We start from the raw sequence: 27558 nt of genomic DNA, 5'->3' as shown, positions 1-27558 counted from the left end.
CCAGGGTGGCCAGGTTGGAACTGGGAGCTCAGTGTGGTGGGACTGACCTCCCCCAGCATGGGTACGTCCATTGGGGACCTCTTCATCTGTGTAGCTGGCAATTGATGGAACTGGAAGGAGAAAACGTCAAATCTCAGGCTGAGTGAAAAGGACTGGTGAGTTGTTGGGGAAGGGTGGAGGGGAAAAGGCTGGAGTAAAGTGGTTGCTGGCATGTTTCTGCTGGAAAACAATCTTAACAACAGCTTTCCTCATAAAAAAACCGTGGAAAGTGTAAGCTGTCAGAGACGTGCTAGTAAAGCAGCGTCCAGGACTTTTGAGGGTGAACACGTAAACTGTGGATGCCTAAGGATGGGCCTCTGGCTGATGGTACTAGAAAAAACATCCAGCTTTTCCCAACCTAGGTGGGCCGCAGACCGGCGGTACTCGAAAAAACATCCAGCTTTTCCCGACCTATGTATAATTTAACCTAATACGTTCTCCTAGCGCCATTCCCTGAGACCTCCAAGTAGGGAAAGCTCCCCGCTGGGAGAGCTGCGCTGCCTCCATCCCTCCCCTCCCTCCACACCACCCTCTTCCTCACGTACCTCAGTGACCGAGGGCGGAGCGCAGCCAGGGCCGCCCCCTCAGGAAACCCAGGGCGGGACGTGAGGCGCCGCACGCCTCGGCCCTCCGCGTCTTACAGCCGCGGTCGCCGCCGCTGAGGTAAGGACACCCGGCGGGGCGCGAACCCGCGGACGTAGGGAAGGCCTGAGGGGAACCGCGCCGGCGGAGGGAGACGCGCTGAGCGGGGGGACGCCGCCCCCCCCTCCCCCCCCTCAGCGCGTCTCCCTCCGCCGGCGCGGTTCTCCTCAGGCCTCCGTGAGGTGGCCGCTCGCTTCAGCTCAGCACCCCGGGCCAACCCTGCCCCTGAAACTGCCCGCCGGCTTCCTGCGAGTTGTTTTTCCGTCAGACGCTATGGTGGAGGTTCAGTTATTTAAGAAAATAATCCGTCACGGTACCGTTTTGTGCCTTAGCAAATGTTATTTTAAGGGCTCGGTGGGCTTTGGTTTGTATAACCAGGTAAAACCAGTCATCCCGGTTGGAGGGGCTTGGGTTTGTGGTGGCTGTGCTTTGCGGTGTGTGTGGGGGAGGTCAAGATGTGGGAGAAAACAAGGAATAATACTTTCATCTTTATTTTACAGAGGTTTCCTTACAGGGAGCTTGGTCCCTGAACAGGCCTCTGGCATTTAATTTATTTCTTTGCAGGTGAAATACTTTTGAGGGATGCTGATGAGTCTCGTTCAATTTACCTCTAGAAGGCTGGTTTCCCAAGTGTATTCTGGATTTAAGGCTGCCTCTTCAAAGAAACAGAAGTTTTGCTGGGAAATGGCTCGTCCCAGTTCAAGTAAGATATCTGTTTGTTTGCTTTAGTACCCCAGGTGGGTTTTCAAGCTAATTTGAAATTTTAGAAGGTTTCGTGTCATAGGTGAAGTCTATAGTTTAATTCAAAATGTTTAGAAGAGTGAAAAGTGGATTTCCCCCCCCCCAGCTGCTAAAATTTGTCTTCTATGCCTGTATTACATGTAGTTCCCAAAACCCTGGCATAGTCAGGACGATTGCCTGGTAGCATGGTTTTAGCACTTATAATTGATGCACATTAACATGCACTAGTTAATTGCATTTCCTTTTCATAATCCTAATGGGTAATAAAAGTCGCTCCTTATTTCTTTGTACAAGAATTATGGAGGACCTCGAGCATTTGTAACAACTGAGTAGCGGGATATTGGGTAACCCCAGGCAGACTGTTCGCTCAAGCGGTAGTAAATACTCTCTCTCTGTTTGGGGGGTGAGGTGGGGTGTGTTTTGGTTTTGTTTTTTAATTTGAGGATGCGCCTTAACTCAAGATCGGCAGGCAGAACGGCACAGGTGGAACAACGAAACCCCTGGCAGCTGGGTAGCCAAGATGCACTTGTTTTCTCTGCTTTGAGCATCAGTGTTCAGCTGCTGTCAGAGCCGGGAGACCAGACCAAGGGGACTGTTGGCCTGTTCTTCACAAATTCAAGAGCTTGTGAGGTCTGGTGTATGACAGCAGATGGGGCATCAGAATCATAGTGTTCTCTGCCCAGTGGGTCTTGGGACTTTTCCAAAGACTGACTCTCCTCGTCAAAACTTACCTGCCTCTGGTTAAAAAAACCCACCCACCCAACCAAAAAACCCCACCCCAAAATGAACCACATAGTAAATTGTGAAGGTTAGGGTTGTGATCGGCAGCTCTAAGTTCACCTAGAGGCAAGTCACTAGGGTCATATTGTAGGAGTCAGTAATGGGGCCAGTAGCGTTTAACATCTTTGTTAATCAGCTCGATGATGGGGCACAGTGTACCCCCTCAGCAAGTATCTAGATACAAAGCTGGGAGGACTGGCTGATACACCAGAGGGTCATGCTGCCACCCGGAGGGACCTTGAGAGGCTGGGGACGTAGGCTGGGAGGAATCTCCTGAATTTCAGCAAATGGATGATGGTGCCAGGTCCTGCCCTGGCAAGGAATAACCGCAGGCGCCAGGACAGGCTGGGGCCAACCTGCTGGAATGCAGCTCCGCAGAAAAGACATTGAGGGCCCTGGTAGACATTGTCCCCTCTGCTCAGTCCTGGTGAGACACACCTGGAGTGCTGGGTCCAGTGCTGGGCTCCCCAGTATGAGAGAGACACAGGCGTACTGGAGAGTCCAGCAAAAGGCTACAGAGGTGATTAATGACTTGGGGCATCTGGCATATGAGGAGAGGCTGGGAGAGCCGGGGCTCTTCAGCCTGGAGGAGACCAGGCTTGGGGGCATCTTGTCAATGCATAAACACATCTGGTGGGAGGGAACAAAGACAAGGCAGACTCTTCTCAGTAGTGCCCAGTGACAGGACAAGAGGCAATGGACACAAATGAAAACACACAAGATTCCATCTGAACACAAGAAAACACTTTTTCTTTTCTTTTTTTTTTTCTTTCCTTTACTGTGAGGATGGTCACACACTGGAATGGGTTGTGCAGAAAGAGGTGGTGGAGTCTCCATCCTGGGAAAAACTCAAAACCCACCTGACTAGACATGCTCCTGGATGATCTGCTGTGGCTGACTCTGCTTAGGCAGCGGGTTTGGACTGGATGATCTCCAGAGGTCCTTTCCCACCTCAGCCGTTCTGTGATTCTAAGATATGTTGCTTTAAAATTAGTATCTGAGGTAAACTGGAAGAGAATTTGTCTCTCTCTGTGGTTAACCTGTTCCTTTTTAATCTTGTTTTGACTTGTAGAAAACCACAAAGGAGATTTCCCATCTTTTTCCCAGTTACTTTACCACGCAGGGAAAAATGGAGGGAACATACATTCAAAAATAGAAAATGCAATTGCAAACCTAGAAAATGGGCAAGATGCCTCAGAAGGAAATGTCTTTTCCCAAATTACCTTAATTTTGAAGGTGATACTTTGTAGCTAAATGTAAATAATTTTTTTTTCTCAGGTTCTTACCTTACAGTTAGGAAGCAAACAGTGCCTGGCTGGTGTTGGCAACAGTTGTTATCGGGGTAGCATCTAGTGTGGGGTTTTGGTATAATGCTCTGTCTTTCAAATATTGAGTATAGTCATGGTTTAATATATGCTGGCCTACTGAGCTTGCTCACATACATTTTTGAGGATCTCCAGGAATTGCCTGTCAAATTCTAATATACAGAAACAAATTAGTATTCTGAAGTTAAAGTCGCGGGAGGTGTACATGGAAGCCATTTCTGGATGCATAATTTTGCCAGCACTGTCTGTATGGCCTCTTAAATAAAAGTATAAGCATTTGAATGGTCATTTGTTTTTTTCTTCTCACACACAGATATGGCCGATTTTCGAGAAGTGTTTGCCAAAGCGAAGCATATAGCCATTATCACAGGAGCCGGCGTCAGTGCGGAGAGTGGAGTTCCTACTTTCAGAGGGGCTGGAGGTTTCTGGAGAAAGTGGCAAGCCCAGGTAGGTACTGGTGGCAGCAGCTGCATAGCTGCGTCGCTGTGCTGCTCTCTGCGTCGCTGTGCTGCTCTGCCCATCGGGCAGCTGAGCGAGAGGGGTCAGAGGACGGTACCTTTGAAGGTGGAAGTGCTGTGGTAGGGACAGAACATGCTCTCCCTGCAGCTGTGCCTGCAGCTCTCCCTCGTGCCCTGGGGGCCTGCTTTGCGCAGCTGCCCCTTCTTCTTCTCTGTCATTTGGTTTATTGGTTGTTCGGGAAAAACAGTGTTCTTGCAGATAGCTCTGGGTCTTTCTATCTTCCTTGTTTTCTTGCTGCCTTGCAGCTTAGCTGTTTGCTCATCTTTTGACACCCTCGCTGTTTTCCTACCTCGTGGGGCCTTTCCTGTTTCAAACTCTGAAGAAACTTCTACCAAAACACCTAGTTGTTTTAATCTCGCTTTCTTATAATACTCTTTAAAAATGGTTTAGGATTTTTGTTTGTTTGGGGGCAGGGTTCCTCGTAGGCTTGAACTCTCCCACAAACTCTCTCTTGCTGGTGTGATCGTGCCAGTGCTGGGAGCCCCTGGGGTGGGAGAGGAGGTGGAAGCAGACACTGTGGGGTGCAGTGGTGCAGCGGTGAGCACCGAAATGTGTGAGTTGTATAGGTGCCTTGTGAGTCTGACCCTGCATGGTGCCGCAGATGTTCCAGGTAACTGTTATACTGTCAGTAACTGCTGTCCCAAACACTGCAATCATGTTTGCTTTCATTATGGTTTTTAATGGCAGCATTCATGTAAGATTTGAAGAAGTTGTAAAGGAGTCAGAGGGATGAGTTTTTCAAGATGGTTCAAATCTAAAGATGCGTTTTTTCTTTCGGCGACTGTCAATTCAAACAGAGCATGGGTGTGTATAAATGCCTGGCTCTTCTGCATCAGAAAGCTTGCATTTGGTGGTTTTATATCCGTAGAAGTGTGCATTGAAGCATTAGACTGAGCTACTCCATGTTTTAAAAAAAGATAAGGCAAAATTTAAAGTTGTTGTGAAAAGTATAGCTTAGATTTTACCGGCACATAAAAGACAAGGCGTTAGACTTTGGTTTTGACAATGGCTGTAATTTGGCTTGTGTTATGATTAAGTTAAGGCAGAAAAGAAATTGCTAGTGAAGGAAATATATCCACATGATGCTGAGTTTTATGGCTGGTGTGGAAAAGAGAGTTTTGAATGCTAAAAATCGTGTGCATTGAAATATCTCATCTTTGTGATGTACTAAATTCCAAATAGTTCAGTAGGGCAGCACAGAATAAGGTCTGAGTGTACTATGTCAAGCCATGTACCACACTACTGATATTATTTCCTCATTTGATAAGATACTTTAGATTTGTCATCTGCATAAGGACTATCGAGCTATATTCTTGTCAACTGCATCTGGTTATAATTAATCATCTTTTGATGATCTTGTTATGCTGGTAGCAGTGTCAATGGCAGCAGGCTTCAGCCTGGGGAGGGGATTGTCTTGTCCTTTTGTTGGTGGAATGAATTGTTAATGTCTTTTCCAGGAGCTGGCTACTCCGGAGGCTTTTGCACGAAACCCTTCTCGTGTATGGGAATTTTACCATTACCGCCGGGAAGTGATGTTGAGTAAACATCCAAATCCTGCACATGTTGCCATTGCAGAGTGCGAAAGGCGACTGAGCAAGCAAGGAAGGAGCGTTGTGGTCATTACTCAGAATATTGATGAGCTGCACAGAAAGGCAGGCACAAAGCACCTCTTAGAAATTCATGGTAAGAATCAGCTTACCTGGCTGCTGCAGGCCAGCAAAGCTGGGCGGGGAGAAGAGAGAGCGGGATAAGTACTGGGAGAAAAGAAATCTGTCTTTCAAATGATAGAAACCCACATCAGGTTATTTGCAGTATCACCCTGTTGTCTTTCAGAAGTTGTTTTGGGTACTTCACAGCCTCTCTTTCTCATCTTTCTTTTTTAATGGATTCTGACAGTACACAGGAACTGGTTCTCCCTTCCTGCTTGCTTAGTTTTGCCTTGGATCCACTTGAGTGCATGTGGATATTGACGTTTGCTGATCTTGCTTAGAAGAGGAGAAAATAATCTATGAGGACTTCCACTGTGTGGTAGTGGTCGTGCCAGACCAGTATTGCTGCCAGTAAAGAGTGTACCAGCGAGACCAGTCTGACGAGCCCCGGTGCTTTCCCTGTGCCCTGTCCTGTCCTTTAAAGACCCACCTGTGCAGTCCTTGGCTACAGGAGGAAGAAGGGGCTGGCAATGAATGAGATTTCCTTGCCTTTCTCTCCTACACCCACTGGCATTCCCTCTGTCTTCACTGTTGTTAGTGGCATTCCTCGCTCCTGCCCTCTTGTGCAAATGCCAGAGGAGCACAAGGCAGGTGCAGTGGGTGGGGGTCAGTGGGGCTTTTGGTCTGAGGAAATATACAGGTGTGGAAAGAACGAGGGTGGGGAGGCCCTTCCCCATCCTTTGAGGTGCCCCCACTCCTCCTTTCTCCACTCCACAGGCCCTGCCACAGGGCGGAGGTCTCCCAGGACACAGTCCCATCCAGCAGTATAATGCTTTTTAACTTAAGTATCACAAGAGGTTTAAATGGGATTTCGTACCGCTACTTTGTGATCTGGACCCAGGAGAGCTGCACGAAGTTGTTTGCAGTTGTGGATCCAAGGATAAAGCCTTGGGTATAGTTTAATTTTGATTGTCCTCCTTCTTTACAAAAAGAAACTATTTTAAAGTCTTGGTAATATTGCACATCTCTACAGCACATTACTACTGCTACAAAAGTCTTGGGCTTGAGGAGTTTTGCGTAAAACAAAACAGTGTTAACGAGTATTTTTTTTTTTTTTAAGAATACATTTCTGATTTAGGGGGAAAAGCAATAAATGGAAATAAATGGAAAACATCTCCCTCGGTGATACTTTAAATAATGAATTTCCTCTGAAATATTGTTAGGAGGCTGTGTATTATTCACGTTGTGACGTAGAACAAGGCGATAAATCGTAGCTTAGAGAGGCTGTTGCTGTTGTTCACTGCAGCCTTTTAGCTGGAAGGCTTGTGTCTGTCTTAGCTGGGCCTGGTCTGTGCAGTTATTGTGATGCTGCTCACCTTGGGTTGCTGAACAAAAGCATGTGTAAGTGCTGTGTAAACAGCATTTCATTCATAATGCTGCCAGTTTTCAGCACTTGGCTGTTAAAGTTCCTGTAGTAAGCTACCCACAAGGTATAATCTTCAAAGTCAAATAAAGGCCGTCTAGGATGAACACAACAACTTCCTTGTACAGCCGTGCCTCGGAGAAATCGCTTCATCCCTGCCTGGTGTTTCCTCTTTGTGTTTCAGGTAGTTTATTTAAAACTCGATGCACCAACTGTGGAAACATAGCTGCGAATTACAAGAGTCCAATATGCCCTGCGTTGGCTGGGAAAGGGTAATACGTCTGCCTCGTAAACTCTCTGTATTTTCTACTTTGCTCTTGTAGAAAAGGGGCCATTTTAGGAGCATACAGGAGTTTCAGCCAACCACCTCGTTTTACTTTAATAGTATTACTGCTTAAATTTTACACAACTGTTTTGAAAGGCGAGTGTACTGCTTGGTGACTTCAGTGAGAGCCCATGATACCATAACTCACAGAATCACAGACTGGTTGGGATTGGAAGGGACCTCTGGAGATCATTCTGTCCAACCCCCTGCTCAAGCAGGGTCACCTGGAGCAGGTTGCACAGTCACGTCCAGGCAGGTTTTGAATGTCTCCAGGGAAGGAGCCTCCGCAACCTCTCTGGGCAGCCTGTTCAGTGCTCTGGCACCCTCAAGGGAAAGTTTTTCCTCATGTTCAGATGGAACTTCTCATGTTGCGGTTTGTGCCTGTTGCCCTTTGTCCTGTCACTGGCACCACTGAAAAGAGCCCGGCCCCATGCTCTTGGCACTCGCCCTTAAAATATTTGTAGACCTTGACAAGATCCCCTGTCAGTCTTCTCCAGGCTGCAAAGGCCCAGCTCGCTCAGCCTTTCCTCGTCAGGGAGGTGCTCCAGACCCCTCATCATCTTCACAGACTCTGCTGGACCCTCCCCAGCAGTTCCCTGTCTCCTGAACTGGGGAGCCCAGCACTGGACCCAGCACTCCAGATGTGCCTCACCAGGGCAGAGCAGAGGGCAGGATCCCCTCCACGCTCCTCCTCATGCCCCGCAGGATCCCACCAGTCCCTTGGCCACCTGGGCACACTGCTGCCCCCCAGCACTCCCAGGCCCTTCCCCGCAGAGCTGCCCCCCAGCAGGCCAGCCCAGCCCGTGCTGGTGCGTGGGGCTGTCCCTGCCCAGGGGCAGGACCCGACACTTGCCTTGGTTGAACTCCATGAGGTTCCTCTCTGCCCAGCTCTCCAGCCTGCCCAGCTCTGGCTGGCTGGCAGCGCAGCCTTCTGGTGCATCAGTCCTGTGAATGAGTAACTGCTAACCTCTAAGTTAGCACATCATTATATATGTTTTAATTAGAACTATTTCAGATGGTCTGAAACTCTTATATTGGACATCAACTAACTGTACTCCTTGACAATGTGTGTTTACTCCCATCTCCTTCACCTTCCAGGTTTTTTATTAAACCAGATGCGTATTCCTTATAATTGGACTGTCATCACCTGATACATTTCTTGTCCTTTTCTGCATCTCTTGAGCACCTAGTAGCTTTTGTCCTTCAAGTCATCAATAAGATTCTCGTGATTACAGGTCTTTAATGTACAGATGTGTGACACAATCAGGAGGGAAGCATCAGTTACCAGGATTTCTGCAACCTAAAAAGTTGCAGAAGAATCAGTCAGTCCTTTTTCTAGCCATCCTCTTTTGCCATTAAAAAAAAGGGGGGCAAGGGGACAGGACAGGCATATGCTCATAGATTTTTAGGGTTTTTTTCCCTTTACATTTCACCAGATAGCTACATAAATATTTGTTGTGCCTTTGACAGACTTTGACCAGCTTGTTCCAGCTGCTTAGCTCTGGGGTTATTCTGGACAAATGTCTGCCCGCCCTGCATGTGGTATTTCGGGGTTGTAGTAGGTGTTGAAGTTGGCTGAAGTTGCAAAGATTCCTTGATTGGAGAATGTGCTTTAGAGAATGCTGTTTTTATTAATGTATAAAGCGTACTTTGTACAATTGAATATGTATTTCCATTTTGTAACTTCAGGGCTCCAGATCCTGAAACAGAAGACGCCGTGATTCCAGTTGAAGACCTTCCTCAGTACGTATGGATTGCTTTGTTTTTCGCTGTTACCTCTTCATGCTTTGTGCATCTCAGAGGCTTATGTTACTGCTCACCTAGTTTTGGAAGGACGCAGAGACATTCTACAGGAGAAAAAGCATGGGACTTTGCCCCAGAGAACAGAGTCTAAAGTTATGGTGGACAACAGGAGTGTGTCCTAGAAGTTTACCATGATGCTAAAGGGATTGCATGCTTGTGTACTTGAGCATCAAGCTGAAGCATGCCAAAATTCATGGGTTTTGTAGTAAGTGGAGTAGTAGGAGATTTGCATGATGTCCTACACAGTAAACATTTTGTTATTTTGCAGGTGCCACCTTCTGTTAGTCTGGGTACAACCACTGCGTAGTCCTTTGCCAGGCACTCAGTGTGCCACAGTGCTTTTTTTACAACGGCTGGAACTTTGCCGTAGCTAGCTGCAGGTGCGAGAAGCCACCAAAGTTTTCCTATGGTTCCTAAGGAGAAGAGGCTAATGCGATGCTTCTGCCTTGCAGTTCACTTTCTCCTTAAAAACCTGTTGGCCATTTTTTTTAAAGTTGATGGAGGCCGAGGTCTGTAGCACACGCTATGGTTTATGTTTCATGGATTTCAGAAGCTCAGTTAAGGGGAAGACACGATTAAGTATCTTGAGATGAACAACTGTTCAGCAACCCATTCGGTGTGAGCAGGCAGCGTGTGTGTACGTCCAACACGTGTGCAGCACGGCATCAGCTGCCTCCAGTCCCGCACGCGGTGGAGGAAGGTGGGGGGAGGGCTGCGAAAGAAAAGGGAGAAAGGTGAGGGCAGGTGAGGAGCCCAGATGAGAATGAAAACTGCTGTGCCGTGTTGCAGCTTGAAGCGTCTGCATCAGCAGCATAACGCTGTCCCTTTGTGATCTTTGAACAGGTGTGAGGAGGATGGCTGCAACGGGCTCCTCCGTCCCCACGTTGTGTGGTTTGGCGAAACCCTGGATCCTGACATCCTCACAGAGGTTGAGAAGGAGCTTGACATCTGCGACCTCTGCTTGGTAGTGAGTGACGCTTTTGTTACCGTGCCTTGTAACCGGCAGGGAAGCCATGCTGGAGCTGTACCTCCTGGGTAAAGGAGATGCATCTCTGCTTCCCTGAGGGAACTGAAAGCCCTGGAGGGACTCCTTAGTGTCAAGTGTAAAATAGTAGAAGACTGTGAAGTTTGAAAATCTACATGTAGTGCTTGGAAATCAGTGGGTTTGGCATGGTGCATCTTGCTCAGCTGGCGTCTGCAGTCTGCGTTTGGTGTGCACGGCTGTTAGCAGCTCGAGTATTAGAGGCTGGCTAATACCGTTTAGCTGTTGAATTTCTCAAGCAGTGATTATATGATTATTTTGTTGCTCAGTTAAAAAAAAATGCTTTAAGAAGGTAGCTAGCTGTTAGCATGTGCTGCTTTTTTTGTGAGGTTATTTACGTGCCATGTAGGTTCCGGATTGCTGACCAAAGCACTCGCCCAGAATATTGTGTACCCTTCACAGAATGATGTCAAGTAACAGAAGGAACATCTTGTTTTGTTTTCCTGATGGCGAAGTCTGCCATTTTGTGTTTCTGGGATATTTATTTTTTTTTTGACGTACCGTTATAATCCACAAATGGGCTTCTTTGGGTTGCCTCAAAGGAAAAAATCCCAGTTCTTATGCTATACTAAGTAACTATATATACAGCGACGCTGAATATAGATCCTGGTTTGGTTTCATTTCTGTTAGGGATCCTCCGAGCTTTAGCGGTTGTGCCCATCCAGCATGCCGGGGGGGTCCTCACCTTGCGGGTTGGTCGGGTTTGCCCGTTAACTGCCGGCCTTGCCCCACCTGTGGTTGTGTCCCCTGGCCCTGCAGGTGGGGACCTCCTCGGTGGTGTACCCTGCCGCGATGTTCGCCCCTCAGGTGTCCGCCCGGGGAGTGCCGGTGGCGGAGTTCAACACGGAAGCTACGCCCGCCACCAGCAGGTTCAGGTGAGGCCGTTCGGCTCCGTCTTCCGTTAAAAACGCCCAACGCGTGGGGGGAGTTTGAAGCAAACGCTGTTTGGGGCGCGCGGCCCCCGTGCTTCAGAGGCGGGTTGTGCGGGCGGGCGCTGGGCTGCCGGGGGACCGGCCCACCCCGAGGGTGCAGGCGTGCCTCGGCCCACCGGGAAGCGGCAGCGCGGCCCCGACACCGACCCCCACCCTCGGATGCGTGGGGAGTGCGGGGCGCTGCCCGGTGCCGGTGCGGAGGTGGGGGGTGACGCTTTGCCCGGTGCGGGGTTTGGGGGGCGCTGCCCGGTGCCGGGGGTTGGGGGAACGCTATGCCCGGTGCGGGGGGGGGTGGGGGGCGCTGCCCGGTGCCGGGGGTTGGGGGAACGCTATGCCCGGTGCCGGGGGTGGACGGGGGCTGCCCGCCCGCCCCTTCAGCCGGCTGCTTCCTTGCAGGTTTCACTTCCCGGGCCCCTGCGGGAGCACGCTGCCGCCGGCGCTGGCGCGCCACCCGACCGAGATCATCGCCTGAGCGCCGCGGGGGCCGGGGGGCTCCCCCGGGCCGTGCCTGTGTGCCCCGCCCCTCCCCCGTTCCATGTCTGTGTGTCCCGTCCCGTCCCCCCACACCGGGCAATAAACGGGCGGCCGGTCCCGCCGCGCCCCAGGGCTCCGCCCCCCCTCGCCCCTCCTCTGTGTCTGCGCGCGCGGCGGGGGCGGGCCGGGGCCGCGGGGGCGTGGCCGGAAGGCGGCGGAGCGCTGCCGGGTCAGGGGGCGGGGCGGGCGGCGCGCGGCCATGGCGCGGCGGGGGAAGGTGGCGGCGCTGCTGGGCCCGGCCTCCTCGGAGGACGAGGCCCCGGAGGAGGTGGCCTTCGGCGCGGCACGGGAGGCGGCCCAGACCGAGCGGAAGCGCGTGGGGGAGGCGGCCCGGAGGTACGGACCCTTCCACCCCTACCCCGCCCCAGCCCAGCCCCGGGGCCACGCTGACGGCGCCTCCCGCCTCCCCGCAGGCACCGGGAGCTGCTGAAGGAGAAGCGGCGGCGGCGGCAGGAGCTGTTCGCGGAGCAGAAGGTAGGGGGGCCCGGCCCGCACCCCTCGCACTGACGTCCCCCGACCCCCGCTGACCCCCTCTCTCCCCGCAGAAGCGCAAGCTGCTGCCCGAGGCCGTGCTGCAGGAGCTGGCCGCCGCCGCGCCGCCCGCAGGGTGAGGGGGCGAGCGGGGGGGGAGGGGCGCGGGGGGGGGCTGGCGATCGCAGGGGAGGCGGTGGCAGCACCGCAGCGCTTTGGCTCCTGCCGGGCAGCGCTCACACGGCCTCAGGGCTGGCTCCAGCCCCCCTCACCGGGAGGTGGGCAAGCTCTCGGGGCGGAGGGGACGGACACAGCCAGGACAGCTGACCCAGGGTGGCCAAAGGGCCATTGCAGCCTGCTCGGATATAAAAGCTCAGAGCAGGGAGGAGGGGGAGCATTCGTCATTTACCATGTCCATATTCTGGAGCATCCGCTGCACACACTGAAGCCCTGTTTCCCAGGAAGCAGCCGGACATCACCTCTCATGGGAAGTAGAAAAGAACTTCTTCTGTTTTCCTTCACTTCCACAACTTTGGCTGTTGCTTCATTAAACTGCCTTTATCTTGACCCACAAGTTTTGGGGTGTTTGCCATCTTGTTTTCCCCCCCTCATTCTGCTGAGTGGCTTGGTGGGCACCAGCCACGGCCACCCCACCATCCCGGTGAGCACAGGTGAGCCTGTATGGCCCCTCCGGGTGGGCCCTGGTGTGTGTGGGGTTGGGCTTGAGGCCGGAGCGTTTGTGGCTTTGAGTGAAAGAGGGGGGTGTGAGTTGGAATAACCTCTTGCCTTCTTGGCCCACAGGCCTGATGAGCAGGCTGCGGCAGCTGAGCGAGGTACGTATGTTGCAGCTTGCACTGGTGGTGTGGTGCTCTCCCAATCCCTCAGGATTGCATCCCTGTGCTGGAGAAGCAGCGGGGCAGCGCTCCTGTGCAGAGCTCTTCTGGAAGTCCAAAACCTGAACTGACTGAACAGATCATTGCCAAGGAAAAGTATCTGAGGAAAAATCTAAAGCCACGTTTAATTTGAGTCCTGTGCCTTGTACAGAAATGGTCTGCTGTACAGTGGTTTCAGTTGAAAGAGCCCGAGGTGTTTAAGGAAACAAAGGGCAGGTGTCAGAAAAGCCAGGATTACGTGAGGGAGATGAATACTTAGCCTTTAAGTTATAAAGGCTATTCCTGGATAGAGTTGTTAGTTGCCGTGATACTTTACACATCATGCTGTGATTTAATAGCATCTGTAAAAAATGAGGTAACTTTTTCTAATTCTGAAAATTGAAGAGTCTGGAGCATCCATGACTGCTGGTTTCTAGCCCTCTGTACTTGTAAAACATATGTGGTTTTTTTTTTTAAAACAATTCTCTCATCTATTCCTTACATAATTATGTAGCTGGATGGTGTAACTGCTACTTTTTCTTCCTTTTATTACTGTTTTGGCACAAACAAGATGGGCTCAGGACAGTGCCTTGAATACTCAAGCCTCCAAAGTACTTTGAGGACGAATCCGCAGCAGCGCTCCCCTTCGTGTGTTACTTGTGGCTGCTCTGTTGTGTTGAGGTTTTGTCCTGTGCTGAATCCCGGTTTTGGTGTTGATGCCAAGGGAAGGGCAGGGGCAGGCTGCCCAGCAGGACTTTGCGGGGCTCCCCCAAGGCAGGCTCTGCCCACCCTCTCAGAGCACCTCTTACTGGTCAGAGCTGCTGAAAAATGCCTGTTAACAGAAGACCCCTCACCTTTTCACAGCTGAACTCATCTCATTCCTGTTCCTCTCACTTACAGCTCTTAATTTGTAACATTTGGGAATTTTTTTCTGTTATCTATTCAATTTATTGTAGGTAAACAGAGTGGAGGTGGGGCTGTGAAGCAGAGACAAGGCCAAGACCAAAGGCAGGTGAAGAAAGAGAAGCAAGGAAAGGGTGCCAGGTACATTGGGGGTGCTCCTGCCTGCACGGGGGGGGGGAGGGGGCAGCGCAGCAGCTGTGCAGTGCTCCCTTCACAGTGCTCCCTTCACATTGCCGTTGCTCCTCCTCTCAGAAAGTGTATTTATGTGCTAATGGTGCCTTTAAGTGTTATATTTTTTTATATATATTACACACACACAAAATTTGTATGAGAAATAGTCCTTCTGTATCCTGTATATGTAACTGGGCAGCCACAAGCACAGCAGTAGCCACCGTGTTACTCCTCCCTTTCAGTTGTCTTTTCCTTCCCCCGTTTCTTGTCCCTGCTGTCCCTACAGAGGAACTGCACCCTCTGGTAGGACTAGTTCAGGGGTCCCAAGGGACTGCGTGGGGCGCAAAGCCATGAGGACAGCTTGAGAGTCTTGGTCTGATTTTTTTGTTAATACCGCTGCACAGCTTGGCCGAGCGTCAGAAACCAGCACTGGCTGCTCTTGTGCTTGAGTAGCAAAGCACGGGCCCCTTCTGGGTCTGTAAGGGCGCTCCAGGGATTTACATCTCCTTATTTAACTAGGTCAAAAGGAAACTATACAGCTGTGCGCTTAAAAGATCAGAGTTTTACAGGCCTCCACCAACAGCTCGCCTTGGACTTCGTAAAGGCGCAGCTCTACGGCCCACATGCCAACCGGGCACAGGGTAAGCAGTGTCCTCAGGGGGGTCCTGCATCTGCGTTTGCCTGGGTTAAGCTTGGTAATTAACACTCATCTCTGTTTCAGCAAATGAGTTTTTTTCCCTTGAAAACAAGAAAAAACCAGTTAAGAGCGCAGCAGTTCAGTTTGTGGACAAATCTTGGGGTGAGTACAGAAAAGTCAGACTAGGTACTACTTTGTGCATGGGTTTACGTATACACTTTAAAAGCACCAGCACGGTTCCCCTGGGAGGGCTGGATCTCGCTCCCAACTTGCAGAAGCTGAGCTGGGGCAGGGCAGCAGCGCGCTACAGCCCGAGTGGGTGCGGCGAGCGCTCCGTGACACACAGCTTGGAAAAAATTTCTTCCTTTTTCGTACATTAAGAAACAACATGTTTATCTGTAGAAATAAATACTAACTGTTGTTCTAACAACCTCTGAGCTGTTGGAAACAATTTCAGACAGGTAGAACGTAAAGCAGGGCTGCCAAGATGCTGGACCTGCTGTGTGAGCGCAGGGAAATAGCGCCTGTTTCTCCCCATTAAAAAATGTCCCTACAGAGACAAACGGGGACAGACTTGACACACACCGGTTATAGCCACGCGCTGCTCCTCCGTCATGGAAGGCGCCCATGGTCTGTGAGGTGACGGGGCTTTGTCAGTGGCCCAGGCAGCTTTGTTCTGAAATGCGCAGTGATCAGTGCGCTGCTGCTTCTGCCATAGCCGGGCTAAGGAAACAGCAACCGACAGCTTTTTTCTTTCAAGGGCAAGAAAAAAAGGAAAGAGCAGCAAGGTTTAAAAAGCGTTGGCTCGCAGCACACATGAAAAACTGAGTATGAGGACAGCTTCTTCAGAAGGTGCTATTGACTGTTACTGAACACGGCAAAGGTGTTTCCCCCACTTCTCCATCACCGCTCGGCTTCCAGCTCAAGCCCCCGGAAGGCACCAGGCTGCATCCCAGCAGACTTCCCTGTTCCCTCCCCAGTCGCGGAGTGGCTGGGGAAGCAACTCTATCCTTAATACTCATTGACAACAGCTGGTGTTTCCCCCAGGCATGTAGAGCTGCCTCCGTGAGGGAGCTCCCTTGCAGAGAATAAAGATGAACGACGTTGTACTTACGGCTCTGGGTGCTTCACTTACTCTCACAGCAGTTGGTTACTGCAGGCTGTTCAGTCGCATCTCTAAAGAAAGGCTGGATCCTTAATGCCTCAGTCATCAACTCCGCTCACACCGCAGGACGCCCTGTGCAGCCCGACGATTGCTTTTGAAAAATAAGATACATTTCCCCCCCAGCCCCATTTTCAGGGAGCGCTGAATGAGCTCCCTCAGGAACCACGAAGACGTAGCATACAAGTCCCTGCTACCGTGTATGTCGAAGTAAGTTTTTAATGGCTGGTTAATTATGATATCACTACATTTTATTGCAATATAGTACTATTTAAGCACTTTTAAAAATGCAAGGTGTACAAAGATTAAATTAAGACTGTAAATTGACTAAATATTTGGTTTTTATATAAATAGGTCATAACCACACTGTTGACATGTAATACTGTTATAATACAACAGTTAAACTGGTGAGTCTACACAACAGAAGCTGTCTGTAGTTAAACAAGGAAACAAAGTTGAAAAGACCATGTTAAAACAAAAAACTACTAAGATCAACAGGTTGGGATTGTAAGTAGCAACAAACATATTCACTCAGCTCCTGAGTAATTCAAGTTTTACAGTACACATTAAAAAATATCATTTCTTCCCATCAACACTATATATCCAAACCATCAGGTGTTTATGCATTTTGCAAATTACACTGATTGAACTATGTAACAATGGGGGTGGAGGTTGGCAAGTCATCCTGCTCGACGTTTACATCACCCACATGCTAAAACATCCACATCTCCTCTTCCGTCCCACCACAAGGTAGCAGGATTTTTGGTTTGTTTTGGACAATCATTTCAAGGATCAGTACTTGTCAATCCAGATGTCTGACATTATCAGTGATAGTTTCAACTCTTAGTTGTCTAAGAGGTTTTAAAGATGGAAGTTTTCTCCTAACACTAAGTTAGAAATCATTTGCATCATGCTGTAAACTAGGAAGCAACATAAAGCAACAGACTTGTCCTTAGTACATAATTAAAATTCCAAATTCCAGTCAGCCGAGCTGGTCTACCTTCCGCGTGGAGCATGCCACCCCACCTTTCGGACCTTCCAATGCATAGCTAGTGGAGGTAGTCTTCCACTGTGGCGAAGGCGCAGGATCCGATCCCCGATCGAGCCATCAATCCTAGACACTGCGACGCCTGTCCCATCGCCAGGGCGAGCGGCGGCTGCTTTGGCAGGTTGTGAGTCTCTGAAAAAGCACCACAGGGGCAGTGAAAATGCCCGATTAATTTCAGAGCAACGCGCTGAACACTGACAACCGCTCGGCTTGCTTCAACCACTCTGCCCAGATGTCTCTCTTGCTCCTGCAGCAAGACAGAGCAGGAACAAGGTGACGTTTCCAACCCCCTGGCACAGCACCGCTGCTGAGCTGGCCCGGATTCGCTTTGCACCAGAAGGGTGACGACACCCGCTCCGTTAACCCGCCCCTTTTACCAAGAGCGTACCCCATCGCGGCTGGACTGGGTCAGCCACCCAGCCCCAAGCGGGACACGAGGCGCTCCGCACCACCGTGCAGCCCGCCAGGCCCTACTCACCGAGTATTGCACTATTAAGTACAGAGCACACAGGTTCTCTTTGTATCGGGTCAAGCTGATTCCCCACAGGGCTGCTCCAGGGATCTGAATACGCCAGTAAACTGAAGGCGTCCTGCGGAAAGATGACGTTCGCTGTATCTCACAGCTACACTGCACTCGCGAAAACGAGGGCTACTTTCTTCACCCATTATTTTGATTCAGGGATTCATTAAAAGGTGACTGTCAGTGTCCTTCATCAATACAAAAGGATAAAAAACTGTAGCAGGACCTGTGCCATTTTGAGCAAGCAGTGTTTTGCCCACCAGGAAGAAAAAAAGTTAGAGGTGTTTTAGGAAGCGATGGGGAAGGAGAAAACACTGAAAATTGCACGCATTCAGTCTTTGGCAGGGGAATTTTTTCCAGAGCATTCTCAAACCAAGGTGAACTGAGCAAGACGCAGAGTACTAACAAGAGCACATTTCAGGCACCTGTATCAATCCTCTTCCTTGCGGTTCATGGATCACAAGAGCTGAAAGTGGCACTTTGGCTCGCAAGGCCAAGCTACATGGTCAGAAATGAGAGGGAAGTGCTAAATTCACCTCTGGTTTCAATTGTCTTACAGTATGAAATTACCTTCCCTGCGAACACGCTGCGTGCGCAAGACAGGAGCCAAGAGCAGAATACTGTTCTCAGACACACACAGAATTTTAAAAATGGCAGAAGATAAAGCCCAGCAGTATTGCAGCGCCGCGTGCTGCGGAAAGCTGCTGGGCGGCACGGTTGTTCACCTGAACACCCCCACAATTCCAAGATCACACATACCTTGAGCATTTTCTTATTTGCTGTGTTTTTGCCACATTCTCTTCTTAGCTGCTCGCTCATTGCTTGCAATTCTCTTCCAAAATGGATCATTCTTTCAATCGCCGCTTGGCTGCCACCACATAGCTGACGTCTTAACTGACTTGAATCTACTTCTGCAAAAACGATATCGTCATCATCACCGCTAGCAGGGCGGACAGTAACAGATCTATGGACCTAGAGAATCTGCACTGATTTCACCCAGAAGACACCTCCTTCCCAGAAAGCAAGCCCCTGGGGGCAGAGACCTTGCCACAATGTTCTACACCGAGCACTGCTGAGCTGCTCCTTAAGGAACGTTAAAGAGACTTAGTTAACTAACAGCAAAGGCTGTCTACACACGCTGTTTATTTTGCAATGGTTATTTTAAACTGACTATAAACCAAGTTCTACCCTAAAATTTTATGGGAGTTTATTAACGACAAAAATAAGCAGTTGTCAACGCAGTTCTACCTTGGTAATGCTTTGGTGTTGCACTTCTGAAGTGCTGGAACTGAATCTGGAACTGCTAATTAGGGGGTTAAAACCCCTGAACTGCCCCAACAGCCACCGTGGGTGTTGCCACAAGATGGTCACTTAGACCGTTCATACTCCTTGTAGAATGTATTAGTTTAATAATTTGGACATTTTGTTACATTTGGTAATCAAGCCAAACCCTACAATTGGTTTCTTTTTGTTTCTACAATATTCCCCCCCAAGAGTGATTTTAAAATATATTAATGCAGTTTATGAACAGTAAATCAACCCTTGGCATCTCTGAAAGTTCTGCCTTCTTTTTTTTAAATTTACAACTAAAGCAACCTGTAAAAAAAAGGGGGGAGGGGCATTTATCCATTCCTCGCTTTTTTTCAGCAACGGAATTGAGTTCCAAATCAAAATTTGGACGTACACTTGAATTACAAAATCATTCTTCTGATTTTAATATTGCTCTCTGTTTTGACCTATGCTATGTGTTTCGACCAGTATTTCAAACAAGGATTTGTAAGTGGCCACTTTTTTTTTTTTTCTCTCTTAGATATCACCTCTGGAAAAAGTCTACCTACTTAACATTACATACACTAAGGAGTATATACTTCATATCTCAAAAAGCAAAAAACCCACCAAACTCAAACCGGGTGGGGGGTGGGGGTGGGGAAGGGTAAACAATGTAGGTTGAGGAGCCACATTTCTTTTTTACAAAGGTGAAGCACCCACAAGTCTTCAAGCAGCGGTGTTTGTTGTGAGCTGCAGCCCAACCTAGGACATCATTTTCCAAAGACAGAAAACAACTACATTAAAAAACAACCACCACAAACAACTCTGCGCCCTGTGCAGCCGCTTCTTGTCTGACACAGCCAGCCTCTGTGGAAAAGGCTGCAAAGAGAGTAAAGAAGCGAGGCCTTGTTATTATCCAGTTACAGAACGTAACGCAGGGAAAACAGCCTGGCGATCCGCATCTCCCGCCTCCGGGGCTGGAGCAGAATTAGAGCTGCTTTGCAACAGTTATCTGGTGTTTACCAGCAAAGCTGCGTGGTCAGCAGCAGCACGTCCCCCCCAGCTCTGCAGCGGTCACAGATGGCTCTGGGTATCACTGCATCCTCCAGGCTTACCAGGGACCTCCCAAGTGTCACATTTCATTTAAACATTATTAACTGACACATTATGGTTTGAGAAGACAGTTCTGCAACTGCAGAACCGGCTGGGCTGGATTCCTCCACTCCCTGGGAGGTGGGCAGCAGCAACAACCGCTGCCCCGGCCCCAGCCCCTCTGCACCGACATGACCTGACCGCCCTTACTGGGTGGGGACAGGATCTTTTTATGGTGTGCTGGCCATCAGAGGGAATTTAAATATTCGTTTGTCACTAATGTCAACAGGTACAACCAGTATAAAAAAACAGGTTAAGTAGAAGTTATTTGTTAGACCACAATTATGTGAAACGGGGTATTTTTTGGGTGGAAAACTTGCTTGGTTTTTTACATCTCAGTTCCCAAATACAGCTCTTTTCTTGAGCATTTAATACTAGCACTTTGCATTCTTCAATGTAAGTGATCTGGAGTTTCCACTCTTACTGTTGAGTGCCATGAGAACCACGAATGGCAAGAGGACTAGGGGAAGAGGGAGAAGCAACCTGCCAAGCCGAACCCAGGCATGCTACTGCTTCTTGAGAAGAAGCATGTTTCTTCTCAAGGGTACTTCCTTAGAAATGATGCTAATTTCAATATCCACGAGTCGCCAGTTTCCCCTGTTCTCACACTGACACTGGACCACCTAAATCAGTGGTTATAAAATTTACATCTAATAGCAAAACAAGCCAAAAAAAATATTAAGATTTGAACTAATACCCCTAATTTTCAAGTTGGGAAGCATTGCAAGTAAAAACATAACCTTGTTGCCATCACTTAATAAAAATGTAAGAAATATCACTGCAGACCCATTTCTGTGTCACATTCTTCCATTTCGTGATCATGTTTAGAACTACCATTTAGGAAGCCATTGGATGAAGTCTCAGCAACTCCATTGGAGTAGTGATCTGTTTCCATGTCTACATCATTGCTGAAAAGAGAATAATAAATAAAAGTTTTACTTGCATTGAAGTACTTTGTGTTCTCTTCTTCACAACTTCAGCACAGTACTTTCTCATCTTGGCTACTGAAAAGCTGCTTTTAAATATTACCAAGTTTTTCCCACAGCAACTGGCGATACCAGAGCACCAGGGAGGTTGTAAGGCGCTCTCAACTAGCATCAGCATCCACTGAAACAAGTTTCAGATGCTGAAAAATTAAACATGTCCACCATTATCAGGAGTTAGTATAACACTTTCTAAATACACACCAAAAAGTTCTTACCTTGTTTGGGTATCTACATACACAGAGCTGGAGAAAAGGCGTTGAGAAAATATACTATTCCCACTTCTTTAAAAAAACCCCACAGTTAACTCAATATATAGCCTACTTTAAGACTATCATATTTAGGTAAATGGATTCCAAAAAAGCCTTCATCTGTCATTTACTCTCAGTAGAATGACAAGGCAAAAGAAGAATAACCCCAAGCAAATACTGAGTAAACCAAGACACTGAAGAGAGATACTAGGGGCAAATTCAGAGCATGTAACTCCTCACACCACTTTGCTCGCAGCGGGTCACAGAAGCACTTTCAGAAAATGCCAGCGCGGCTTTGGGGACTGAGCTTTGCAGACAGTTACATCCGAATCTGTTCTGTTTCGCCATGGAGAATGGCAACCTAAACGCTCTCTCAGGACCAGAGAGATTCAATTTAAAAGTTTAATATCTTGCTTCCACGTAACCAGAAATACTCAGCTTCCTTTGCGGAAAGGCCTCTCTGAGTGGGCAACACTGCAGCCAAGGAATTGTCCTCCTCCTGTGACAAATCTCAAAGTTGCTCGGACACTGCCAGACTTTTTGGCAGAGCCAATTGCTGACGCAAACACAAATCATGAAGTTAAAAAATGTTACTCGTCCCCCCCTATCGTCACCATCCAACTGAAATATTTTTTTGTTATCACCACCACATCATCGCATCCCCCTTGGGAGTTCTGGGAATCCATTTTGGACAGCCCAGCTGAGTCCTGTTATATATTTCACATCAAGTCAGGTTCTGCTGCATCTGTGCAACCCAGAGCTGAGTATTTACTGGTTATGAATAACCCTGTTAACCCTGGTTAATACATCCATTTTCATGCTCTGAATTGAATGTGTTTGCACAAGGGACAGTGATTGGAGAAGGCAAACAGCTCTTGTGTGTGCAGTGGAGGGGAGTTCACATTTCATATGCATCTCAATTGTGTTTACTTTGCAGATACTGCCACAAACAGAGTATCTAAAAAACCTTTCACTACCTACAGGCAACATGCTTAAATCAATGTCAGTGGCTTAAATTAAAATCTCAAGTGCCAGAGAGCTAGTTAATCTTCACTATACAGCTTCAAAACTGGCCATAAATAGCTATAAGCCAGGTAATTTATTTTTGTCCATTGCATTTCTTTAACCAAACACAAGAAAACAGTCTACTGAGCTTGAGCAGTTAAAACCAGATCACACTAGGGTGATCACAAGCTGTTGGCCCCTTACACTGGATGTTTTAACTGTCCTTAAGGAAAAAAAAAAAAAAATCACATCAAATCCCACTGAACACTCTTCTCTGCAATACAAACACATGGACAACACAAGCCTTCACGTCAGTTAGAAGCATCTGAAGTTTGTTCACCTGGAATAGCTGTTAACCTGCTGTGATCTTGATACATTTATGTTGTTCAGCTCTGGTACATTCAAGCTGGTAGTCGTGTGTTTACTGTGACAGTATGATTGATGCGCTTTATTCGATATTACTCCATTACTGCAACTACTTTCAAACCCTGAAAGAAAGTTTTAATAATTGTCATCATCTACAAACTTATTTGTAAGTACCGATTTATAGAAGTGAAGTAAGTATCACTTAATTGTTCCTGGTCAGGAAACGCTCGATTTGCCAAACAGATAAACCAACATACTCAGCCTCCGTATTTCAGGTATTTGAACCTTTAAGGCTTCTACATTGCAGAAGTTCAGCATCATTAACAAGTACCAACACACACCTGTGAAGGCTTTTCAGGTGTACCTAGCCATCAGTAACCCAGAAAACTGCATCAAGGTATAATATTTTTTTTTTAGAACTGATACACTGTTTCTGAAAGACCTGAAAATCTTTTCTAGGCCATTGTAATCTTTATGAATGGAAGCAGACACACATCTTACTCATTCCTAATCACATAATTCTCTCGATAAATACGCAGTAAAATTCAGTGCTGAAAATACATGTTGCTACACATAAATACAACCTCCCTCCCTCCCCCGTATAATTATTTTAATTGTTAATATTTGCTTTGCTAAATAAAATTACACCATGTTGTGAAATTATGATGTCTTGGCTAAAATCTCTTCTGACCCTTCTAAAACCCAATCGAGAAACTACTCTTTGAAGCAAACATGTAATTGCCAGTTCTGTCAAGCCCAAAAGCTGGAGCTCCCTAGTATCTTCTAAGTAAGAAAGAGGTCACAGGAAGGGTTTATTATAAACAAAACAGTTGTGGCCATTCAGGAAATCCCAAACCGCAATTCTAATAATACATTCATCAACTTGCTGATTAAGTGGTGCCTTTGCTTTCAAGATTAGGAAGTCTGAGGTACTTTCTGCAAGACATCCCACCTGCAGAACAGAAAACCTAAGCAGATCTCCACTCACACACGATAGCATTGCCTTGGCACAGAGGGAAGAAAGGTGAAGCCACTGCCTTTCCAGGGGCAGCAGGGGTGCCGGTGGCCTGGCTACACTGACTTCCTACTCAACCCCACCAAGAGAAATAAAAAGTCCCCAGTCAGCGCCAGTTTGGATTTAAGAATGAAACAAAAGTGAAAACTGACAGCCTCTACTACCTTCAGAATCTTGGGTTCAAAGATGACATGTTCACGTACCATTTTAACATGCCCAAGACCTTCCCTGCAGGGGTGCTTTGGAGGGTGCGGGAGTCTCCCCACAGGCATGGGGCAGCTCCGAAGGTTTCCCACCACCTCGACACTTCTCACAACTGTTTCAACCGCGCAGACTGAAATTTGGCTGCCAGCAGGAAGTCTTTTACCTAACCCCACCACCTAGCTCCTGGCATTTCCTACACAAAAGCAGCTGTTCCTACTACTCCATTAAACACCACAGGAGATTGATCGTATACACCACTTACTGGATTTAAACCATTTTGCCCAAGCCATATATTATAATTGAAAGGACAGAATTTTTTGTCAGAACCTTTCACCTCCCAGAAACAAGTATTTCTTTAGAAATCAGTGGCAAACTAATTTGCAAACCCTTAGTAAAACCAAGAGCACGTGCAAAAAAGGTTTGATTCTATTTATATACTCTCCCTTTCCCAGTGACTGAGAATCACATATTTTAATCATTAAAACTATACAAAGTATTCAGTATCAACTCTCCAGTGAAACAAATTGTCAGGCTGTGAGTATTTGTAAGGTCTCCCAATACTTAACTGAAAAAAAAAAAAAATCATCTGCACGGTGTGGTGGATCCAAATCTATGTACTCTATCTTCCACACCAACTTACCAGAAAAGTGTGTGCCGCTCCCTTTGCCTGTTGCCAAATTGTGAATATTCATTCCATGGCTGGGACTCATGCTAGGACTACTGAATGATCGTGGGCTAACAGGGTAACTGTCTTGAGATTTTGGACTGTGGCCTCCCAAACACCGCACTTCACTGTCCGTACCATTCACCATCTCTATAAACTGGCGCACCCTAAACAAAAGGCAAAAAAGTTAAGCTAATAAAACAATTTTCACATTTCAATTTACCAACGATTTAATTTTAGTGTTAAATATACAAAGAGTCTGACTCAACAAAATGCTGGATGTCAGTAACCCAATCATCAATAAGCTTTGGAGTATTCAGCCAAAAATACGCAATTACAAAATTTGTGAGGGAGGAGAACAGGAATATTGTCCTCTGAGGACAGACTTTGTCAATAAGTCTTCAAAGTTTAGAGAAGCTATATTTTCTTGGTTTAACTGTTTGGTTTTATTGGCAGGGGCAAGGTTATTTCTTGAGAAGGATATGTCGTTACGTTGTCACGTCTATCATTTCTCTCAAAGTAAATGAGAACAGAGTTTGACATTAAACGGTAACTTAACATTAAACATTTGCACTAGAAAACGGTCTGAAAAGCAAGCTCAGATACAAACCTTCCCTTTAGAGGCTGTTGCTCTTTGTCAATTTTATTTTAGATAAGGAGGTTTTACTATGGACTTTAAGGAAGCTGAGAACTACTGCTTTATGTTTTTAGGCTTAGATAGCCTCAATAGAGCAGGCAAAATTTAGAAAGACAGATTGAGAAAAAGATAACATACAGTTGACGTTATCGAGTGAAGTCTTTGATCAAAATGTTCTCATTTTGTGAATTCTGTGGTAAGTCTGCAGTACTATCACATGAATTCTGTTCAGCACTTGAACGTGACAGACTTCAAACACATTCCAAGTTACTTAACTGAACATGAAACTTAAAGTGCTTTGTTCTTACAGGAGATAACAGTTTTTTTTCCTGCATTCAAACACTACAACGTGATACAAAATTCTGGAAGATCAGCGCAGCTGGCAAGTAAAAATGCCAGAACGAAGGTGACTATTGTGTGCCTGGGAAGCCAAGAGATCTCTCTGGAATTATGGAATTTGCACAGTATTAGCCACAGGTTTCTAGTAAAGTGACATGGAGTGAAACAGCTCATTTAAACTGGTCTTTAAAGTCAGTCACCCATTTGGAGGAACAGACCAACTTATGCCAACAGGGCTCTTGACCATCTTGAATGTGATGATACTATATCAGTTTACATTTTAAGTTTTACTTGACACCCAAACCGATTAAAATTTATTCAAAAAATTACAAAACTTAGTTCTAGAGAACAAGTCTACAGCAAGATGTGAATTATGCTGCAAAACAGGACCTCGATGACAAAACCTAGTTAAACATGTAGCAAATAATATAGCATAAAAAAAGTGCAGTATACACATTTTCTAAAAAACGCTGCTTAACTTTGTTTAAACTTCTGTGAAAGCTTTAAATGAGTAACTGTCTTGTCTCAGAAGGTACTGTGCCATCTATAAACACACATCTGTATAATTTGAAGACTCACTTTAATGCAAATAAGAGATTAGGATTTCTTTCTAGTAAACTTGGATACAACTGTTGTGTTGTTTCAATGGCTTCTCCCATTCTTCCTGCTAAAACCAATTTCTGAATTCCTGTTCACCAAAAAACAAATAAGAGATTAGGATTTTTTTCTAGTAAACTTGGATACAGCTGTTATGTTGTTTCAATGGGTTCTCCATTCATCCTGCCAAAACCAGTTTCTGAATTTCTGTTCACCAAAACCAACATCAGTTAAATGGACAGCTTACGGATTCATACATGTAAATTAACGATTAAAAGACACTGCAACCATCAATCAACAAGGTGTTTTCCTCTTAGAAAAAAATAGTGTAAAGAAAGATCATGCTTCCTTAAAATGTTCAATAGGAAAATTTAAGAACTGCACTCCACCTACATATATCTAAATGAGTACTCTGTATTTTTATTTATTGCCAGCATACAACTACTTTGTACTCAGATTGCACATTTAGAGCTAGCTTAAGATTGCAGACACTCTTCTGTGATTTGTCATTTTCACACCTTTATAAATAAGCTCATACCAAACTATCGTCACCCAAGAACATCCAAATTGCATCCCACTCCCATAGGTTCAATTTGGACTAATAAAAAACAAAATTTAGTCTTTCTCACCTACAAGACATACTTCCAGTCAGGTTACAGTTGACTAAACCTTTCCAGAACAGTCCCTGCTTTAATTGATGCTTCTGTTGCTGTAACCTGGCACAAGTCGCAAACAGCCTCACAGGTCTTACCGCACCAACAGAGAAATCGATCCAAATGAGAAACTGCCCAACGAACGGGCTATTTTTCAGCCAGAGCAGTTCCCCCATCTGGTACGGCATGCAGTCACACAAATGCTTGTGTTCACTGAGCAGGGATTTAAATGAACGGGGAAGGTGTTTTTAAATCAGGCTGCCAAACAGCACTGCCACAGCAAGTCAGAACTGAACTGCTGTTAGTTCTCCTTGTCCTCTTCCCCCTCACATCTGTTAAGCAGGAAAACTCAAATTTGATTTAACTTATAAAGCATTCCCTAATCTCTACCCCTTTTCACACTTAAGATAAAAAGTCTAAATGTTTGCCAAGACTAAGTTTTATATTCCTGTTTGTGACTGACCATTAGCTCTCACAAACACTCGTTTAGAGACATTACACACAGTTGTTTGAGACAGATCACAATTTTCCATTCAAGAGAAAGACAACAGGTAATGTACCACATTCTGCTACATCAAACAAGTTCCAAAGCGTTAACCCGCTGTTCATACGTGTGTAACTTTACATGACAGCAAAGAACCGTACTATGGAGTGGTCCTGAAAGGAAATTCTACAGTGATGCGTAAGATAAAGTTTTACGTAATATTTGTTTAAGGGAGGAAAAAAGGATGTAACGTGCTTTCCAGCCTTACTTTGTCTATTTTTAATGGAAGCTAATTCTTCTAGCACAGTCTGGTCTGTGGATCTGGCGAATGCCTCTGCTGTTGCACAGTATCCATGGTGAACTAAGTAAGATGATACCATTCTAAAAATAAACAAACACAA

The 27558-nt window shown here is 46.9% G+C and overlaps 3 protein-coding genes across 5 annotated transcripts in view; 2 read left to right on the top strand and 1 right to left on the bottom strand.

Moving 5' to 3' along the window:
- Positions 1-589: 589 nt before the first annotated feature.
- Positions 590-11834, top strand: SIRT5 (sirtuin 5). Of its 3 annotated transcripts, none has more exons than XM_037380094.1 (9): positions 590-702; positions 1246-1384; positions 3841-3974; positions 5504-5729; positions 7303-7390; positions 9133-9186; positions 10090-10213; positions 11048-11163; positions 11617-11834. In XM_037380094.1, the coding sequence occupies exons 2-9, from the start codon at positions 1264-1266 to the stop codon at positions 11690-11692; spliced, it is 939 nt and encodes a 312-aa protein (XP_037235991.1). In that variant the 5' UTR covers positions 590-702; positions 1246-1263; the 3' UTR covers positions 11693-11834. The 3 variants fall into 3 exon arrangements, with proteins under 3 accessions (XP_037235991.1, XP_037235992.1, XP_037235993.1); XM_037380095.1 differs by lacking the exon at positions 590-702 and adding an exon at positions 816-963; XM_037380096.1 differs by lacking the exon at positions 590-702 and adding an exon at positions 947-1059.
- An 89-nt stretch (positions 11835-11923) lies between these two features.
- NOL7 (nucleolar protein 7) lies at positions 11924-15917 on the top strand. The gene is made up of 8 exons (XM_037380097.1): positions 11924-12090; positions 12168-12228; positions 12300-12361; positions 13027-13058; positions 14054-14141; positions 14691-14812; positions 14893-14970; positions 15569-15917. The coding sequence occupies exons 1-8, from the start codon at positions 11954-11956 to the stop codon at positions 15634-15636; spliced, it is 648 nt and encodes a 215-aa protein (XP_037235994.1). The 5' UTR covers positions 11924-11953; the 3' UTR covers positions 15637-15917.
- Positions 15918-16171: 254 nt separating this feature from the next.
- The window catches only part of RANBP9 (RAN binding protein 9), a 40853-nt gene continuing 29466 nt past the window's right edge, over positions 16172-27558 (bottom strand). The window contains 8 exon segments of the mRNA XM_037380093.1: positions 16172-17150; positions 17497-17608; positions 18298-18449; positions 20746-20867; positions 22539-22686; positions 24424-24614; positions 26003-26111; positions 27426-27538. Of these exon segments, the coding sequence (XP_037235990.1) occupies positions 17020-17150; positions 17497-17608; positions 18298-18449; positions 20746-20867; positions 22539-22686; positions 24424-24614; positions 26003-26111; positions 27426-27538 (1078 nt within the window). The 3' untranslated portion in view covers positions 16172-17019.

The sequence above is a fragment of the Falco rusticolus genome, chromosome 3 (genome assembly GCF_015220075.1).
Source record: "Falco rusticolus isolate bFalRus1 chromosome 3, bFalRus1.pri, whole genome shotgun sequence".
In the NCBI taxonomy this organism is placed as follows: domain Eukaryota; kingdom Metazoa; phylum Chordata; class Aves; order Falconiformes; family Falconidae; genus Falco; species Falco rusticolus.
Note: the sequence above shows the minus strand (reverse complement) of the source record. Positions and strands in the feature narration are given on the sequence as shown.

What these genes read in the sequence shown, in the direction of transcription:
- SIRT5 (XM_037380094.1), top strand. Translation starts at nt 1,264, where the DNA reads ATGCTGATGAGTCTCGTTCAATTTACCTCTAGAAGGCTGGTTTCCCAA. An exon ending in GCACCTCTTAGAAATTCATG is followed by an intron (nt 5,730 to 7,302) that starts GTAAGAATCAGC and finishes TTTGTGTTTCAG; the next exon opens with GTAGTTTATTTAAAACTCGA. An exon ending in CCTGCGTTGGCTGGGAAAGG is followed by an intron (nt 7,391 to 9,132) that starts GTAATACGTCTG and finishes TTGTAACTTCAG; the next exon opens with GGCTCCAGATCCTGAAACAG.
- NOL7 (XM_037380097.1), top strand. Translation starts at nt 11,954, where the DNA reads ATGGCGCGGCGGGGGAAGGTGGCGGCGCTGCTGGGCCCGGCCTCCTCG. An exon ending in GTGGGGGAGGCGGCCCGGAG is followed by an intron (nt 12,091 to 12,167) that starts GTACGGACCCTT and finishes GCCTCCCCGCAG; the next exon opens with GCACCGGGAGCTGCTGAAGG. An exon ending in GTTTGTGGACAAATCTTGGG is followed by an intron (nt 14,971 to 15,568) that starts GTGAGTACAGAA and finishes TTTTCTTTCAAG; the next exon opens with GGCAAGAAAAAAAGGAAAGA.